Raw genomic sequence first — 18,042 nt, 5'->3', positions numbered from 1 at the left:
GGTTTTGTTGAGGTGGATTTCTGTTAATAACATTTTTAACAAATGCCCAAGTCACGCAGAAGTTTTTTGTTACCCCAAAGTTTTATCCTTTTCTTTTGCATGTTGCAGGGTTGCTTCAGGGAACTATTCAGGGATTTTCAAAAGGTTTTTAACAAAGTTACTGGAGTAGTTGCTGATCTCCCTGGTATCCAGTGCCACGATGCATGGGAGGGGAGGTTCAGACTTGATATTAGGAAGGATTTCTTTACTGAGAGGGTGGCCAAACACTGCAACAGGCTTCCTAGGGAGGTGGTCAATGCTCCAAGCCCATCAGTGTTTAAGAGGCACTTGGACAATGTCCTTAATAATATGCTTTAGCTTTTCATCAGCCCTGAAGCGGTCAGGCAGTTGCACTGGATGACTGTTGCAGGTCCCTTCCAACTGAACTATTACATTCTGTTCTATTCTATCCTAGTTTACACTCTTCTGTCTATAATGATATCTAGATATTTTTGTTTCTGTCAACACAACCTCATAAAGATCAACATTTAACTAAGAAATATGCCTAAAAATGACCTGAAGTGATTTTTGTGGGTATTAAAATACTATTAGCTCAAAACCCAAGATGCTGTATTAAGACGACTTCCTTTTCCTGTGGAAAACACTTCCTGTTATTAGTCCTGTGAGGAGAGTGATCCAGACTTGACAGCTGTGTCCTCTTTATATATAGGCCATAGTCCTGCATACACTTACAAGCTTAACTTTAAGATGTAAATTATATTAGTTGGGTTGCTTACAGAGTTGAGCATGATGATATTAGTAAGAAATAGATAGTAAACCCGTCACTAAGTTTTGTGTTGGTTGTCCTCCTATATGAGAAACTGGTGGTTTCCAAAATAAGTATTTCAGCTCCACCGTTGTCGTGGTACTTACAATAGGATGGTGACCTTGGTAGAAACTGAGTTGCAGATGCTTGCAATCAAAAAGTGGGGTTTACAGTCCCTGAAGTTCTGTGGGAAATAGCTTGCTGGAAGTTTGGAGAAAAGATTTCATCTTTCAGCGGAGGGTGGGGTGGGGGACGGAACATTTTCTTGGCAGCATGATTTTAGATCAAGGATATCAAGATGATACCCAGGTTTGTTGTCAGAGACATGGAAATTGCTCCAAAATACTCAGTAGATAAATCTGTTACCATTATAATTGCCAAGTATGTGATGCATATGTAGATGTTTGTATACACACATATGTATGTGTATGTAGTCAGACAGGTAGATAGAGAGTTCTTTCTTCAAAAGCCACCACTATCCTGTAACCTGCTAGTAGTTCGTTCTTATTGCAGGTTTAGAGGTATACTAGGGTAGCTCAGATTGCTTGGATTATTGTGGCTGATTTATCAGGAAGTTCAAACCGTTTACTTGGGATACATTTAATTGGGAGTTGATCTAAATGGAGCATTTCCTGTAGGCCTGAATTATTCATGTCATGGTTAAAAGGAGAAACTCCTGTTTAACTGGGTCAAGAACTCAATTTAAATGGGATGTTAGTAGGGATTACATGGTGCTTAACTACGGGATTCTGGTCTTTGTGGTGCCCAGAGGCTAACAGTACTTACATCTCTTCTTCATTTGGAAACAGCCATCATTACAGCTGCACTATGCTAACGCCCAGTCTAGAAAACTCTTGTTTGGCAGCAGTGGTGTTTCTCTGGCTTTTGAAAAGGAGTTAGTATCAGTTGTACAATTCTTAGCTTTCCTTGTCTATGTCTACCTAGCTGTTGTACATGCCATAGCTGAAATGAGGCTAATCCTCATGACAGACCAGAGGTCTTTACTGCTTGCATCCCTGGGTTACCTATAACTCTTCAATAAAGTAGCAGTGCAGGGCTGCATATGGCTGACACAAGTGAGACAAATCAATCTAAGAATTGAGATGGAAATGCAAACAAACCACTGAAAATGATGAATCATATACATGGTCTGTCATAACTCCAGAACACATCAGGCCTCTGCTAATGTGAGAGCAAGGCAAGACCAGATCCAAAATCTGAATGTAGACAAATACGGACTCTGCAGAATGCCTTGCCAGTGAAAGCAATGACTGTTCATGCCTTCTCAACAGGTTTTTCCCTTCCACACTCTGTGGAGATGCTTCCCAGTTGTTTCAGCCACGGCAAGCTATTGCTACTTACCTGTCCGATTCTGATGGGAGACACACTAGGGGCAGATGTTCTGGGAAGTCAGTGACACCCAGCAGAACACAGTGGTAAAGAGCGAAGGTGGAAAACTTCAATGTGCTTGTTTTGTGTGGATTGTTCAGGGCCTAAGCTCCATTTCACTAGAGCATTTGGACTGTTTCAGTTGGAGCCAAACTGAGCCTAGGTGCACTTTAATTTTATATAAACAGTATCTATTATCAAAACAGGTTCAGATGGTGATCCAGGCATTTTCTGATAATGACATTGCCACAGTAGTTGTCTGCTTCACCTGGTAATAAAACAGCTTCCATCTTTTAGGAATATGAATCTAGGTTACCTGTTTATGAAGAGCTTGTAGCTACTTTGTGTCCTTGACCCACTAAGGGTGGGGTCCCATGACCTGTGTGTCTGTGGAACTCTCCCTGAAATGAATAAAGGAAATGTCACAATTGAAGCAACTGTAGCAGCACTTAGCATTAGATCTTGGGACAATTACAACAAGGAGGAAATTTAGACTGGCTGCTTCCTCTCTTGTGTCCTTGCTTAGGCATGATAAATTGTTATTTGATAAGGCTAAGTGAAAACTACACCAGCAGTATTCCCAGTTCTCTAGTTATTGTTACTTCCTCTTCATAACCCTTCATATGAATGTAATTGGGAAAATAGCTGCGTAGGTACAATGGCTGTTATTTCCATATGTATGGCGGTAATTTGTGGAACAGCTTTTGCTCTTCAGAAATTACCCCTAGTATTCTTTGTTCTTCTATTTCCAGGCATAAAATCGGGGTGGGGGGAAGCCATGAAACTTCTCTGGCTTGATTAGAGTAGAATATAAAATCACTGAAATGAAAATTGTTTGTAAATATTCCACTGGTTATTTGCTACGTTAAATATATTTAATGTTTTTACATCATAAAAATCTTGTGGGAATATAGGACGGTTTGTGAGTCATTAGCAAATGAAATTTGTATCATTTTTCACCTTCAGTCATCTCTGCTGCTACAGAAAGGATAGGCATTGCTTTGTCCAAATATATGAAGGCTGAAATTTAGAGACAGAACCAGAAAGGGTTATGCAAGTTGTAGTTCCATGAACATTTCTTCTAGCAGCAAAGATGTTTTAAATATTTTAGGAAAGCGTAGGAAGGTTAAATTGTTCTTCACTTGGATCTTTTCATTAATCTTATTTGAAGACTTGCATATCAAACTATTACATAGGCAGAATGATAGAGGTGATAAGATAAGCTATGTGGAAGTAATCATTTAGGTCAGCTTTTTCTCTGGATAAAACATCCATGAACTACACCCTGAGACCTCACTTTGAATTCCAACATGAAAACATGTCATTGAATTCTAGTATATCAGCCACCAACTACAGTTTTAAAAACTAGAAAATCTACAATCACATCGCTAAACATGTTTTTTCAAGCTGCAGACAGTAGTGACAAAATGTGAGATTTGAGATAAGGCAAATACTCAGGGCTAGTTACCAAAGTTAAGATTCAGTCCCGTGTTCTGAAACTACATGCTTTTTAATAAGAAAGCCTTGCAAAATTCTCTCCTTACACTATAAGTTTCACATAACTATATAAATATACTTCGACAAGCACATAAAATTTCGCTTAGTTACTCTGTCTCAGCTGTTATGGCAGTGGGACAAGTTGGCTAGTTTCAGTGGCCAGACTGCCATGTTTTGACCACAAATACAACATGTTCCTGGTGTTAAGTAACATATGGCCCTCAAAGAAGTTGATCCTGTAGATGATTAATTTATTATATGTTAAATGAGCTTCTACAGTCTGGATAGAGACACTGATCTCCCTCGGTAATGGTGCTCTATTAGGTGGTAATACTTCTTTTCAGAGAAGAATGCATTTTTCTAATACATTACCTCATGAAAGAATATCTGCCGCAAACAAGCTCTCACATTCTGTTTTCTCCTGTATTTTTAGAGTTTTGTTTTACAAAATCCTCAGTACGAACAGCTACCAATGTTTCAGTGGGGACATACACAAATTCAGTGGAATGAGCCTTTGTGAAGTTTATGTCCAAGATTTTTTTTAAAAGGACTTACAAAACAGGCCCCTGAGTTTATCTTTGCTATGTGCCACTAGGTACATGACTGACACTTATGTGTCACATTGGGAGCAGCTGCAATCTCAGGTTTTTATTGCTGCTGATATTGATTGCAATTCTGGAGCTTCAGAAAAGTACCTTTCAGGAGGAGAGTATCAACAGCAGTTGTATGAGTAACCTCACATTCCTCACCCTTGGAGCTAAGGGCCTGGTGCTGAGACGCTATTACTTCCCCCCCCCCCCCCCCCCCCCCCCAGTATGCATTTGCTTTCTTTTTGTGAATTGTCTCCTGGCAGACTTGTGATAATGCAGTGGGCACCCATTTTTTTTTGCCATCTTTCCTAAGGGAATTAGCCCCTTGAGGTCATGCTGTATGCCTTTTATTTTTGCCTAGTAAATTTTAAACTTTTCAAATTTGGAAGAGTGTGGGTAATATATTCCTACAAATTTCATGACAATCAGCAGCTGGATATCAATAAACCCAAATTAATGCTCCCCAGTGAGAAAAAGCAAGGACTACTCAACAGTTTTCTGTTATTTATGGCATCAATGAACTAACCAGTCTATGTGCATACCTTGTTGCATCCTAACTGATGTAGTGGATGCTAGGGTTATTGCTTTAGAGAAGAAACTTCTGGGATAAAAAAACCCACACATGCTTACAGAGCACGTTTGAATCCATGCCACAGGAGGACCTAGTACTTCCTTCCTCATGGAGGGTCATAGAGGGAGGAAGTAAACTCGGAAGCACAGAAGTAAACTTCCACTTCTGTGTCTGGAAGCTAAGAAGTGCCCCAGGCAGGAGGGAACAAAGGTTGAAAGCAAATGGGAGGGTGGGTAACTGTGAAGTGGAGAATGGAAACGTGCAGCAATCTGAGAATGGGGAGCTGGCATGGTAAGCTTGGGTTTTTTAGGAGACACTGATGATGTTTGGCAACAGGAACTTTTTGCTCTTGGTCAGTGTGAATGTCTAGGTGTCCCAAGCTCAGATTCCAATTTAAATATGAGGATACACATGCACAGCAGTACCCCCTTTCCTGCTGAATTCCCTTCTTTACTTCATAGTATCCCCCTACGCTGTGATTTAAGTGGCTTGAGAAGGACCCTGATTGATGGCTACCACAGTGTCTTCACTGAATGGATCCTCTCCCAAACAGTTTCTTTCATGCTGTTCCTGCCATAAAAGGATTGAAAATGGAGATAAAATTCAAACTCTGGTATCTCTGGGCAAAGTAAATTGTAAGAGTAGCATTGCAACCTGGCATTTTGCACAATAAAACACCACACTGAGCAGGAAATACACAATAGCTTTAGGAAAAAAATAAAAAAAGCAAAGGGTTGTATAAAAAGAAAACAAAGGGTTGTTTGTTTCTGCCCCAACCCTCCCCACCCACCCCCCCCACTCCCATCCCCACCCCCACCCCCACCCCCAATTTCAGAATTAATTCCTTTGTTTTTGAATGGGCTTGAAGAAACATTAATCTCAGCCATCCAAATCTTAGGTATTATTGATTCAACTGATTTCAGTGCTGCCATCTTGACATTCCCCATCATATGCATTTGTGGGGTTCCTTCACCATTTCTCATCTGTTTCAAGATCCCGTGTGCCAGAAACATGCTGTTGGTCTGTGATCTGCTGAACAGCTTCACCTGGCAAAGGGGGCATAAAGCAAGAAAGAGCTGGTGGTGCTGCATGGTAATCAGGGAACGTATAGCTTTACAGTAGGACACAAGTAAAAGGGAATCCAGTATTAAAGGACCTTTCTTCTCTGCAGCTTAACGCAAATATATCTCCCTAGTCAGTAACCACAAATGCATGGGAGTACCTGTCACCTAACCATACATGGGTCGTCTCATAATTCATAAACATATTCTTTCAGGAAAATCTTACCTCTCCTGTGTCCTCGGTTAGACAGTATCAAAGACGTACTTTCAGAAATACTATTTGAGTCACTGTAGTCCACAGAGAGTTGGCTGTAATCTTCTGTTGACCGACTATAATTCATTAATCTGGACCCTTTGTCTGGAAACAGAAAGCAAATACGGTGCACCAAATACTTTAATTATAAATCATTTGATCTGCATGATCATGTAAATAACATTTGGCTTGACTAATTTTTATATAGTCTGTGTCTGTCTGTCTGCTGTTACTTCAATTCCTGAAGGACTGAGGAAAGTTTGGTAACTTCATTCTATTACTTTTGTAATCTTATTCTGACCCAAAATAGTCCTCATAGTTCTCCTCAACCATTCCATATAAAACAAATCTATTAATTCTATTTTATATGTTTAACTGAAAGGTCGCAAAGTGCAGGTAACCTGCAAAGTTTTCCCTCCTTATATTCTGAGGCCCAAAACATTCATCTATAAAGTATTCTTTCTGTGTGCAGGATGGACAGTTCCCAGACACAATCCACTACCAAAGTCAGTTGTAGAAATTCCATTAATAGGTCCTCCTAAGCCATTAGGAAATACATATTTCTGTTGCACCCTAACTTTACTTTTGGTTGTGTTGTTGTCCGTTTCCAGAATCTCTGAAGGTGATCATTTTTAACTAAAAAACAGAAAGAAATTGAGTGGCGCCTTGAAAAGTGTGGCTTACACATTCTCAACATAATTGACATCCTGATTCATTAAAGTACTTCAGCAAGTGTAAACCACGTGACCTGAATCCCTAGAAAACACAGAGATCACCCAAGTTACAAAATCACTAGAACAAGTAGAAGGGAAATGGCAGGACTTTGTGGCTAATAGGGGGTTGAAGATGGGACCATCCCTTTTGGCAGCAGCAGAGTTTTCACCAGCTTATGCAAGTGTGAATCTATAAGCTCAGTTTCTGAATGAGACAGACAATATGAGTTGAGAAGTGGTTTGTCTGTATGTTTTCAAAAGAATCTTTTTTTATGGCCAATAATACCTAATAGAAATGTTCCACAGGTATTTAAGCATATGTTTAATTCTAGCTGAAGTTAATAGAATGTATATGTGATTTGCTGAGTAGGAATTGGATTGATCATATGCCTAATGTTGAGCATATCTAAAAAGAAGCCTGCATAGCTTGGGCCAATCTTTCCCTTGCCCCAAACCTGGAGATTTCTGTTGAAGTGAACAGTACAATATAGAGACTAGATAAAAGAACTCTCTGAACCTGAAGTCTGTATTCAGTTACAGTTGGAGAATTACTCTGAGGAATAATAAAATCTTCATCTCAGTCAAATGAAATGTGAAAATAGTATATGCTGGTTCATTTATATAGTGAGCAGGATTTGGCCTTGTGTCTTGAAATCCCTTCGGCAGTCCAGATGTGAATTTATAAAACATCTTTTAAATAGAAAAATGGAACTAAAATAAAAAAGAAACCACAAATCTTTACTTGATTAATCAAATAGGAAGGATGAATATGTATTCCTAAATGGCAACAGGGTAACTTCACAGAATCCTACTCTTTATCTTCAAAAATACACTGGAGTATACAAAGTACAAAAGCAGTTTTGAAAGTAGGTTTTTTTATATGCACAGGTTTTATGCAAAGTGCTTTAAGAGTCACATCTGTACAAGCTGATTCGTTATCATTGCTTCACAGCCCTAGACTACTGTCCTTTGAGGAAATAAGAAGCAGAAACCTTGCTGACTTGCCTCAGAGTCATTCCATTGTGAAGTCATTTATATGTAAAGCAGTAAATATCCTATCCAAGACTACATGTAATCACTATAGCATGAAATTAAACAATTCACCTAGCTTGGGAAAGACTCAGAAAAGGCTAGCTGTATCCTTATTAGATAGTTCAGGTTATAAGTCTGTCTTTACCTTGGTGAAAATTCATCTGGGAGGACAATGGTGAGGTGTCCAATATTTTCTCATGCAGTCTTTTCCTTATCACATGACTTCTATTAAGCTGAGAGGCTGTGCTGTCTTCGGTGACTACCCGCTCTACCTAGAAGACAGTAGTACTGCAAGTCAATGTTGTATTACATGTGGACTTCAGACTCTTGTACTGAAGTAATCCTTGCCCTCTGCTTGTCAGAGGCTGCTGGTTTGCTCGGTAAGAGCAACTTCATCTTCTCAGATTAACACAAAGGAGGATTGAGTTTTGATGGCTTCCTGCTCTCATGCTAGCTGAGTTTAAGAGGGGACACGCAATGTTACAATGGGAAATAGAATAATAGAGAGTGCAAGGGAAAAGGTCATGTCAGAATGTTAATGAATACTGATTGAAAACAGAAAAAACATTTGCAGTGTGTTTTCTTCCAGTTTCATTCAGCTTGTCAAAAAAAAAATATTTGTTGATATTTTGTATCTTGAAAAAGACTCGGGTGCTTACTTATTAAAGACTTCACGTGGTCAGGCTTGATCACACCGCAAATGTTCAGTTCCACTCAAGGACAATGAATGAAATTCTGCATATGATGTAAATGTGATTTCTTGAATTTCACAAAGAAAGTCTGAAACCAGAATGGGGAAATCTTTTCTCCTGTGTAAAGTCCATTCCTTCGGCCAATATGAAGTCTCTGTAAAGGTTATGATTGCTTCTGTGTTAACCAAAGAAATGAAGATACTGGAAGTGTAATACCTGGATTTGTATCATTTCCAAGGAGTGCAAGAGTGGTGTGGGAGATGGCTTCATTGCCTCATTTGCTTGTACACATGCTCATTCAATTTTCTGCTTAGAAGTCTAGAACTGAATCTCACTTCTTTAATTCATAAAGCATTAATTTCAGGCAATTGCTTACCTGTATCCCATGTTGCTGCTCACCTCTCTCACCAAAATCAAAAAGATTATTAGAGTATGACAGATGACAGTAGTACCTACCTCACTGACATTTCCCACAACAAACTGGATCATTTTCTTTATGTAGACATTTGCTGGTAAGGAAGCAGATTCCTTCTGATGTGCTTCACATGCTTCCAGAATTGATTCAGGAGAAAGTCTTCTATGCGGCAGATCTTCACATAGTGTCAGCAAGAGCGTGTGTAGTTGGTCACTCAGCTGAAGGGACTGAGTCAAAATGGAGGTATTGTTAAATGACATCTCTGAAATCCTCTGTAAACTGGGACCAGGAATTTCTGTAAGCCTTTCACCCTGAGTGAGAAATGGGCACTGAATTCCTTTAGACTTTGGGAAAATTCCAGACAGACAGTGTAACAGCACAAAATGGAGCCTCTAATGGGATCCAGGATAGCCTTGGAAGGAACTGACATCTACAAGGAGGGTCATCAGCCTGTACGGGGGCTTCTTGGTGTCAGATAACAGCTCAGTCTGCTCCACAGCTTTGCTAATTAGACTGTGAATCTTAGGTTCATGCAAGATACGTGGCAGCATTAGCTTCAAAAAAATGAGGAGTTACACCAGCCAAAACTGTTGCCATAGAGACCAGATACCTAATTTTTAAGAGTCATTTTGCTTATAGAGCCTTTTCTTTTAGACCATGTATACCCAAGAAAGGGAAGTTACATCTACTAAAACGTTGTGGTCTCCAAATCAAAATCATGCAATCAAAGGCATGAATATAGAAATGAAGCAAAATGTGTGCTACAAACCTTTGAAAGGATTTTAGGTAAGCAAGAAATACAAAATTTCAACTAGCAGAGATGCTGGTAGAATTTGCTCAGAAATAAGGATAATTATTTAATTTTATTCCAGCATCCCATTCTTTGAAAAAGCACATAGATGTGCACAGCACCATAATCGTGCCAACATGATGTTTTTCTTTTAGCCCTTATCTTATCTTACAATCATAGAATCATTTAGGTTGGAAAAGACCTTTAAGATCATTGAGTTCAACCAGTAACCTAAGACTGCCAAGTCCACCACTAAGCCATGTCCCTAACTGCCACATCTACGCATCTGTTAAATACCTCCAGGGATGGTGACTCAAGCAATTCCCTGGGCAGTCTGTTCCTGATTACAGGCTTGGAGTAAATAATCTTCACTCTTTTAAGAGTTTCCATCTTAATGGGATCAATTCTGTTTTTGAAGAAAAAAAAAAAAAGGGAAAGTAAAGATAAGGCCTAACTGTGTGGCCTACTCTAGGTGGTCCTGCTTTGTCAGGGGGGTTGGACTAGATGATCTTTCGAGGTCCCTTCCAACCCCTCACATTCTGTGATTCTGTGATTTGGATGAACTAGTATTTTTGGTGAAGTCTGGACCTTGACATAAACTTTCCAATTCTTTCTAGTGGTCCAAAACAAAAGCCTCTCTTGCTGAGACTTCAGATTATACCTCTTAATCTTTCAGCATACCAATATAAAACAGAATAAAAGAAAACAAAAATGTTTGTGTTACTGGCCTGGTTTGGAGGAACCTGGTAGTCTGCTGACCAATAGAGGGTCATTCCTAAGGAATACACCAACATCTGTCAAAACAGAAAAGGAAACCCTTTATGAAGTCAACATTAAATACAGAAAAACCTCATACCACAGAGACCATCCTTTTGTGTCTTTGGTCACAAAATGACAAGAGACAAACAGATAATTTTTTGAAAAACTAGACTAGAGGAAACATATATAAAAGTACAGTAGTGACTCTTGGCTTATAGACTAGATAGCATGCAATGAGTTATTGTTCAGCTTGAGGGGCTGGGGCTGAGCCAGGCTACCCTCTATCCAATGATGCCATGAGTAGGAAAAGAAATTTGAACTCCTTTCTTAGTTTTGAAGCTCTCCTGTTGGTGATTAAAGCTCTCCCCTACCTGTGGGACTGACTAGCAGTCATGTCCAGGAAGAGAATTATTGGAGTAAGGGCCATCTATTCCAAAGCTTCATGTTTCTGCACAGTGTGTAAGTGATCAGTTTTGTGGAGGTCTGAAACTATTGTGTTCTGCCTGAGGCAAGTATGCGCCGATGTGACATCGCAGTATTTAAAACTTTTAGGTACCTGAGTGTTGTGTCTTACTGTCTTGCCAGAGAGCCTCATTTGACAGGGAGAAGAAAAGTAAATTGTTAACAAAGGTGAACACACTTCTGAATTCCTGGGAGTGCTTCCACTCTGCAATTGTATAGATACTGCAGTCTTGCTGCTTCTGGGATTACAATTACCATATCTGGTCAAACATCACATTCATAGAATTCTTCTTTTACAAATAATCTATTTCTGCAGACCTTGAGGACTGATGTTTGAAATTGATTTTGATGTTTACATGTGTGCTAATCTGATGGCAAGCTGCAAGATACATGTAAATCTTTCCAACTGTATCCTAATTTGTTTAGTGTTATTGGAAATGGAGTTTGACAGTAGATACTTGTTATGCTGCATTAAAACCCACAAGCTTGTCTTCATGAGGTACTGTCAAGATTTATTTTGTACTATGCCTCACCTTTGTTAGTCCGATGTGCTGGTTTTTACTTTGTCTGTGGAGCAATTCTGGTGCACTGAAAGGGACAGCTTCGATCTGAGATGCATTGTTTTGGAAGGACAAATTTCCATCAGCAGACAGTAGTACTGACCATGGACAAATCACACATAGGGCAGGGTCTGAAAAATGTTGAAGACGACAATGGAATTCTTAGTGTTGAATTCACTGCACTCAGAAAATCATACTGCTGGCATCTCATCTGCATAGCCAAACCCATCACTGAAGTTTCCTGGAGATGTACCCAGAAGTCAGTGGAATCATGATCATTTATGCCTGGCTGATTTTGTCAGCTGGAATTTAGTGATGGTTAAAGACTTGATTTCTCTTTCTCATCATTTCACACATATAAACAATATATTGATTGCAATGGATTTCTGAAGCCTGAGGAAAGGCAGAATTACATCCCATGTGCAGATTCACATCCCATGTGCAGATTCTGGAGATCTTGACAGTTTGGGTAGATCTTTTTATGCAAAGCACAACAGAATATCAGAAAAGTAGTACACTCCTTCCAATAAAGCATGGATACTTTGAAGCTAGCATTTGCAAAAGACCTTAAGTTAGCTTCCATTAAGTTGCATGGGCATGATACAAATCTCTTCTCTATGGGGATTTTTTTTTGTTCTGTGTGCTGCTTCTAATCAGTCAGCTCTGCATTTTAGTAACCTCTCTTTCAGTGTATTGTGTCTAGCAAAGCCAAGTTTCTTTGCTGGAAAGTCAGTGTCAGGAGTCAGTATCTTTTTATTTCCATTGTACAGATGAAGAAACTGATGCAGAGTGTGGCTCTGATGACTACACCATGTCAGTCAACAGAAGCTGAGGTAGCAGTAGAAACAAACTTCCCAAGTGCCAGTGCTATAATCTGCTAAGCTTTGAGTGGAAACATCATTTCCAGCTAACCTGAACTTTGGATTTTTTTTTTTACCAGAATGCAATATGAAAACTATCCAAACTAAAACTTAGACTAGATTCTACCAGTACTGTGAACAGCTATGATATTTTAGCATTATTCACATTCAGTCTTTCTGTCTGTATGTCATTTCTGTTAAAATAGAGAGGATATTTCAAATAAAAGTGTTTTCAAATTATAAATGTAGACTCCTAAAACTGACAAGGTCCTGAGGAGACTAATAGGCCTTAACAGCCCTGACCAGCCTCACTTGGGACCTACCTCCATCCTCTGCCCGTAGTTCCAGGCTCTGGTTAAGCTCATAGTCCCAGCCCGAGGTATGGTGTAGGAGTGCCTGTCTACAGCTCAGCCACAGCCATGCCTTGCCTGGCAGTGGACCTCATTGATCCTGACCCACAGACTGACTTCCCAGCCTGACCTCAGACTTGCCTTGCCACTGTGGAGTTGCCTGATAACTCCTGGGCTATCTGACCCTGGTTGCCCACACCAGACCTGATCCTGATTCAGCTTCCCAGCTTGACTTCAGATTTGCCTTGTCACCAAACTTGTGTGGTAGTCTGGATTCTCAGTTGTCAACCCAAGGCTTGCCCTGCTTGCCTTATTTTGTAGTGTGGGATAGGACCCTGGCTGGCACAACCCCTGCCCTGCCACCTATGCAACCGTGCTTGGGTCTGGGCTCCTTGACCCTTAGGGAACAGCTTGCCCTTGCTGTTCCCTGAAAAAAAAAAAAATCTATTTGAAGGTGTCTCAAAGACTGGATTCGTCTTGTAAAGGGCTGAGTACTCTTAAAAAATATCACTGCAGAGGTCCATCCCAGTGGTCTGAACCAGGAGTGGAAGCATGAGGATGTGCAGTCTCATGCAAACACTCTGCACTTGCATACGTACGTTAAATTAATTTGACCAAAGACATCTAAGTGATTTCATTAAAATATTCATTTAAAAAGCATCATAAAAAGCATCTAAGATCAATCTGTTTACTTCAGAAAAAGGAAAAGCTGCATTAACTATGGCAGTATTTAGATATAGGGTTCCTGGAAATATAGATAATTAAAATAAAAAAAAAAAGAAGATTGGATGTTGAAACACTCTCTTCAGTCCAGACCATGAGAAAAGAGATAATTCAGATCTCCACAGGAGAACAGCTCAGAAACATGCCCTAAATGCTTTGGTATTTTAGTATTTTAAAATTATACATTAAAAAATGGCTACTTAGTTATTATGCATGGTGGAGAAAACAGATGGTAAAAATGGGTAAAACATTAAGCTAGGAACTCAGATACACCTAAGAGGTTTATATAGCCAGATGACCCAGAGATTCAAGACTTATGGACTACTGGTATTTGCAACAGTTGCGGCATTTACTACTTTAGAAAATTAGAGATCTTAAAATCAACAGCTAGCCTTCTCTTTCACTTCTTCCCCATTTTCTGTAGTATTGTATGCAAATACAACTAGCACATGCTGGGAAATTTGTCTGGTTTAGAAACAGCCAGCTTGTACTTTAGCCTTGATGAAGATTACCTGGCCTTCTGTAATGTTGGCCAGCCAACAAGTGAGAATACCTGCCTAACCAGTCAGTGCCCAAACATACTGCTATAGCAAGTGATGCTGACCATCACCAGGTCTAGCAGGATTTATTACATCAAGCACGGTGCTGCACAAATGCAGCAGTACTATCCCTGAGAAGAAGCTGATTCCAGGAGCAATACAGCTGTAACTAAGATTTGTGGGGCAAGAGATATGCTTTAGTCAACTGGGATGATGTTATGCAGAGGCAATTTACCTTCGCTGCCCTCCAAGAAACTGGACCACTGGGGATTCAGCTTCAGAATGAGTCCAACTTGGCATCGCTTCTGGACTTGTGCTCTCTAAATAAGTTTGAGCAGCCTTGCACTTGACCTATAGACCAGCTTGGTTTTACATCCCTACTTCCTCTTCTTTTACTCTTCATCTTCTGATCATAATACTTAAATTTATCTGGTGCAGCATAGTGAACATAGGCTGATTATCTCAATTCAATGAACACCAACAAGTCTTTTTTTTTTAAAAAAAAAAAAAAAAAACACAAAAAAAACCACACCAAAGCCAAGAGATCAGGAGAGCATAGTGTCAGCTTAGTGTCTGGTGCTGAGTTAACAGCTATGAAGGACACGAGCTGAATCTATCCAGGTGGGTATCTCTGTGCTGCACTCCTTTGCACATTCCTGGTGCCTGTCTTATCTGGGCTGTTCTATCATCTTGTTACACTGGAAAATAGAGAACTGATGGTATGGTCAAACTGGTGCTATGGTCAACCTGTTATAGTGTTCCAGTCTATTAAAAACTAGTTGGTAATAAAAGTTCACCCCTCCAGATATAGCAGAAGTTACACATCACTTGTTTTCAGCATTTTGTATTCTGATTCTATGGGCTTATGAGGTAAGAACACATCTCATCCATTCTTCCCTCAAAAGTAATATCCATTGTCATAAACAGTTCTGAAAATGTGGCGAGTTGCTCAGCTGTGCTGTCTTGTACAGCTGGCCTGCTTGACAAGCGTTCATCATGATGACTTGCGTAGCCATTATGATAAGTTACATTATTATCATAAAGGATAAAATTATCATCAAGGGTACTAGCTGAATGAGAAGCCACATGGATTTGCCTGTCCTCCTCTATCAATACATGAAGGACATTTGGCTTCCAATGCAAACCATTCTACAATTCTGCCCTGTTCCACTGCATATAGTTGTACTTAGATGAATTAATACCTGATGTGTAATTTGGAAAAAAAACCCAAGCTGCATGAAGTTCTCTTACATAGGCAGAGCAGTCTGCATGTAGTCCCAGCAGCACTGTAACATTTTTCATTTTTATTAGCGACAGTAAGATACTTTTCAACTCACCTTTGTGAAGGTCCTCCAGAAGCTGCACTGTGGCCAGGTACAAGAGTGCCCATATTTCTTCTTCCTCCAAAGGGCTTCCTTTTGCCCACAGGACCTCGGCCAGTGTCACACAGGAACTGCTCATGCCTGCTGCAATAGAAACAGAATTTTGGACACACTAAAGTAGACAGAGTTGCTCAAAGCAAACCATACTGATTACAACTGTACCATTCTCTCATGGTAAGAAATATTTTGTGAACGACCCTGCTTCTTTGTTCACAAAGGGTAGGTATTGTTCATCCCTATCTTGATCTGAATAAGAGTAAATAAAGGGGACCGAACTAAGTGACTTTTAGTCTTTTTAAACCCCTTTACTCATCATTTGAAACCAATCACAAGATTCTGTGTGGCAAACAGTTTTTACTCAGGAGATCCTTCATGAATGTGTGCTGTTCAGACTTTGAGTGGTAGTGCATTGATTGTGCTGCTTAACTGGATGCTCTTGCCTATAAAAACATGACAGAGTTAATCTAAGAGAAAAGGAATGCCAAAGCAAAAGAAATGCACTGTAACATGAAAGGTTTATAAACAGTCCAACGGAGCAATTCGGTTTCATTCATTGCTCAGCAGATTGATCAGTAAGAGCTTGTGGACTCTTACTGAATTCATTGATGAGAGATTTTTCTTGGTCAGATACCTGAGACTTAGAACTTGCAGTTTATCTATATATATAAACTTGGTTTGCTTCACAAAACCAAATTAAAAGATTATTTCCTCTGTAAGGTGTTGAATAGCAATTTAGTGGCTCCCAACACACTGTTCTATCTGACAGGTACATAAGACCTGGTGTACTGCAGAGGAGTTTTGGTCCACACACTCTCCCTGTTTGGTCTCTGTTGCAATGCGGCATCAGATCATTTAGAGAAAGGCATCCTGTAGTGAATCATAATTTAATGTTTTACCTATTGGAAAAGTATTTTCCTAATCCCAGCCAACTAGAAATGACTTGTGACTTGAAGTATCAAGGCTTCTTTTTCTTTGAATGTTTATCATAATAAATATTGTCAAAGAAGTTTTTGTTCTTCATAAATGGGTCTGATTTTCCCATTTCACCACTTTCACATTTCTGTAATTTACTAATCTAAGCAGAGCTGCTCTAGGTCTACTCATCTGTAAGGAAAACTGAATCCAAGCTTAAAATTTGCTAAAAATTTTTGAACTTAATTTATACTTTTGCTCTTACTATCCTGTCTGTAACAATGAGTCCATAGGTTCATTGTATGCTGTGGAAACAGGGGCATAATGAGAACAGTTGGAAGTGATCCATCTATTGCTTTGATGTTTTGACATTGTCTGTAGACTGCCAGGTGATGACACTAGAGCCTAGGATGCTATTGTCATGTGTAGGATTGTAAACGCCACCATAAAATTAGTTCCCTGAAAGCCTGAAAACAATCTTCCCTCCCCTCCATGTCTTCACCCTCTGTACACAGCCCACTTACTGCTACCATTTGCTCTCTGCCTGCAATACAATTTACTGTCTCACAGCTGATTTCTTTGCCAGCTTCCTGTTTATTATGCAGTCAAGGGGTCACTGCAAGAGCATTATGACGTTCTGCAGGACCAACTTGTTTCTGATTAATAGACTACTCAGACTTTGATTCATGGGGTCTTGTTCTGGCTCACTAGCTTCCAAACAAGGAATCACAACACTAGAAGAATGATCCTTTGCTGCAATCACTATGGGATTATGGACCAACCTAGTGACATTTTAGACAGAATCAGAGTCCTAATTTTAGTCTCTATAGCTTCAAAGGACAGTAAAGCTTCTTAAGAACCTAACCATAATTAGAAGAGACAGACAAATCTTCTTAATCTAAGCCACCACTGTTTCTCTTAACAATAAATTACTGTGATAGCATTTCACTTAACTCTGTGGTACTGAAACTAAGCAATCAATTCATGTCCCCAGAGCTGGAATCTGTGTGGTTTCTCCATATGGGTAACCCACTAGACTGTACTGAGAGCTGTTTCATTTGAGACTATGCTGGAAGAAGCACTGCATCCTATATTTTAGATAGAAGCGCTTATACCAAGAGATTTCAGTGCTGATATTGCTAACTAGCTTAAGTTACTCAATAAGCAACTATACAGAGCGCAGGTGTTACAGCTTTACAGAGCCAAAGTGAAATTAGCAGTTACACCAGAGCTGCTTAACTTTTATAGTGAATGTTTTTGCTAAGTGTAAAAGTACCAATCTCAGACCAATTCATACCAAGTATTAATCAAATTAATTCTGCTAGCAAAGATGTGCAGACTTCCTCCAAAAATTATCAGATTGTATAGCCATAGAAATCATAATCTCTTTAAAGTGTAATAAATTATTGTTTTAATGCAATGTAAAGTTAAGCTATGTGTTATTTTACAATCAAATTGGAAATTGATTTTTAAACACATTCAGAATGCCCTGTAAGTTTGGCTGTATTTTTGACTTTTGGTTTTCAAGACCAGAATGATGTGGTCGTGACAAAAATATAACTGTATGAGTGCTTGGGGAAAAAAATACAGTTAATTTTCTTTTATAGCCAGGCTGTGCTATGTATATGATATGAGATTAAAAGTGATATAAAGATACTGTAGCACTGAACATATTTACGGTCCATCA

General features: G+C 39.4%; 1 protein-coding gene across 1 annotated transcript in view; it reads right to left on the bottom strand.

The window, feature by feature from the left end:
• The window catches only part of FRMPD2 (FERM and PDZ domain containing 2), a 61,411-nt gene extending 49,711 nt beyond the window's left edge, over positions 1-11,700 (bottom strand). Inside the window, exons 1-6 of the mRNA XM_086466660.1 lie at positions 11,563-11,700; positions 10,537-10,602; positions 9,060-9,245; positions 8,057-8,183; positions 6,140-6,271; positions 2,511-2,595 (exon numbers count right to left, since the gene is read on the bottom strand). Coding sequence (XP_086322786.1) covers positions 2,511-2,595; positions 6,140-6,271; positions 8,057-8,183; positions 9,060-9,245; positions 10,537-10,602 — 596 coding nt within the window. The 5' untranslated portion in view covers positions 11,563-11,700. The remainder of the gene's footprint in view (positions 1-2,510; positions 2,596-6,139; positions 6,272-8,056; positions 8,184-9,059; positions 9,246-10,536; positions 10,603-11,562) is intronic.
• Between the last annotated feature and the right edge of the window lie 6,342 nt (positions 11,701-18,042).

The sequence above is a fragment of the Leptosomus discolor genome, chromosome 6 (genome assembly GCF_034619465.1).
Source record: "Leptosomus discolor isolate bLepDis1 chromosome 6, bLepDis1.hap2, whole genome shotgun sequence".
Classification (NCBI taxonomy): domain Eukaryota; kingdom Metazoa; phylum Chordata; class Aves; order Leptosomiformes; family Leptosomidae; genus Leptosomus; species Leptosomus discolor.
The sequence above is the reverse complement of the archived record's forward strand: the minus strand, read 5'-3'. Positions and strand labels throughout refer to the sequence as shown.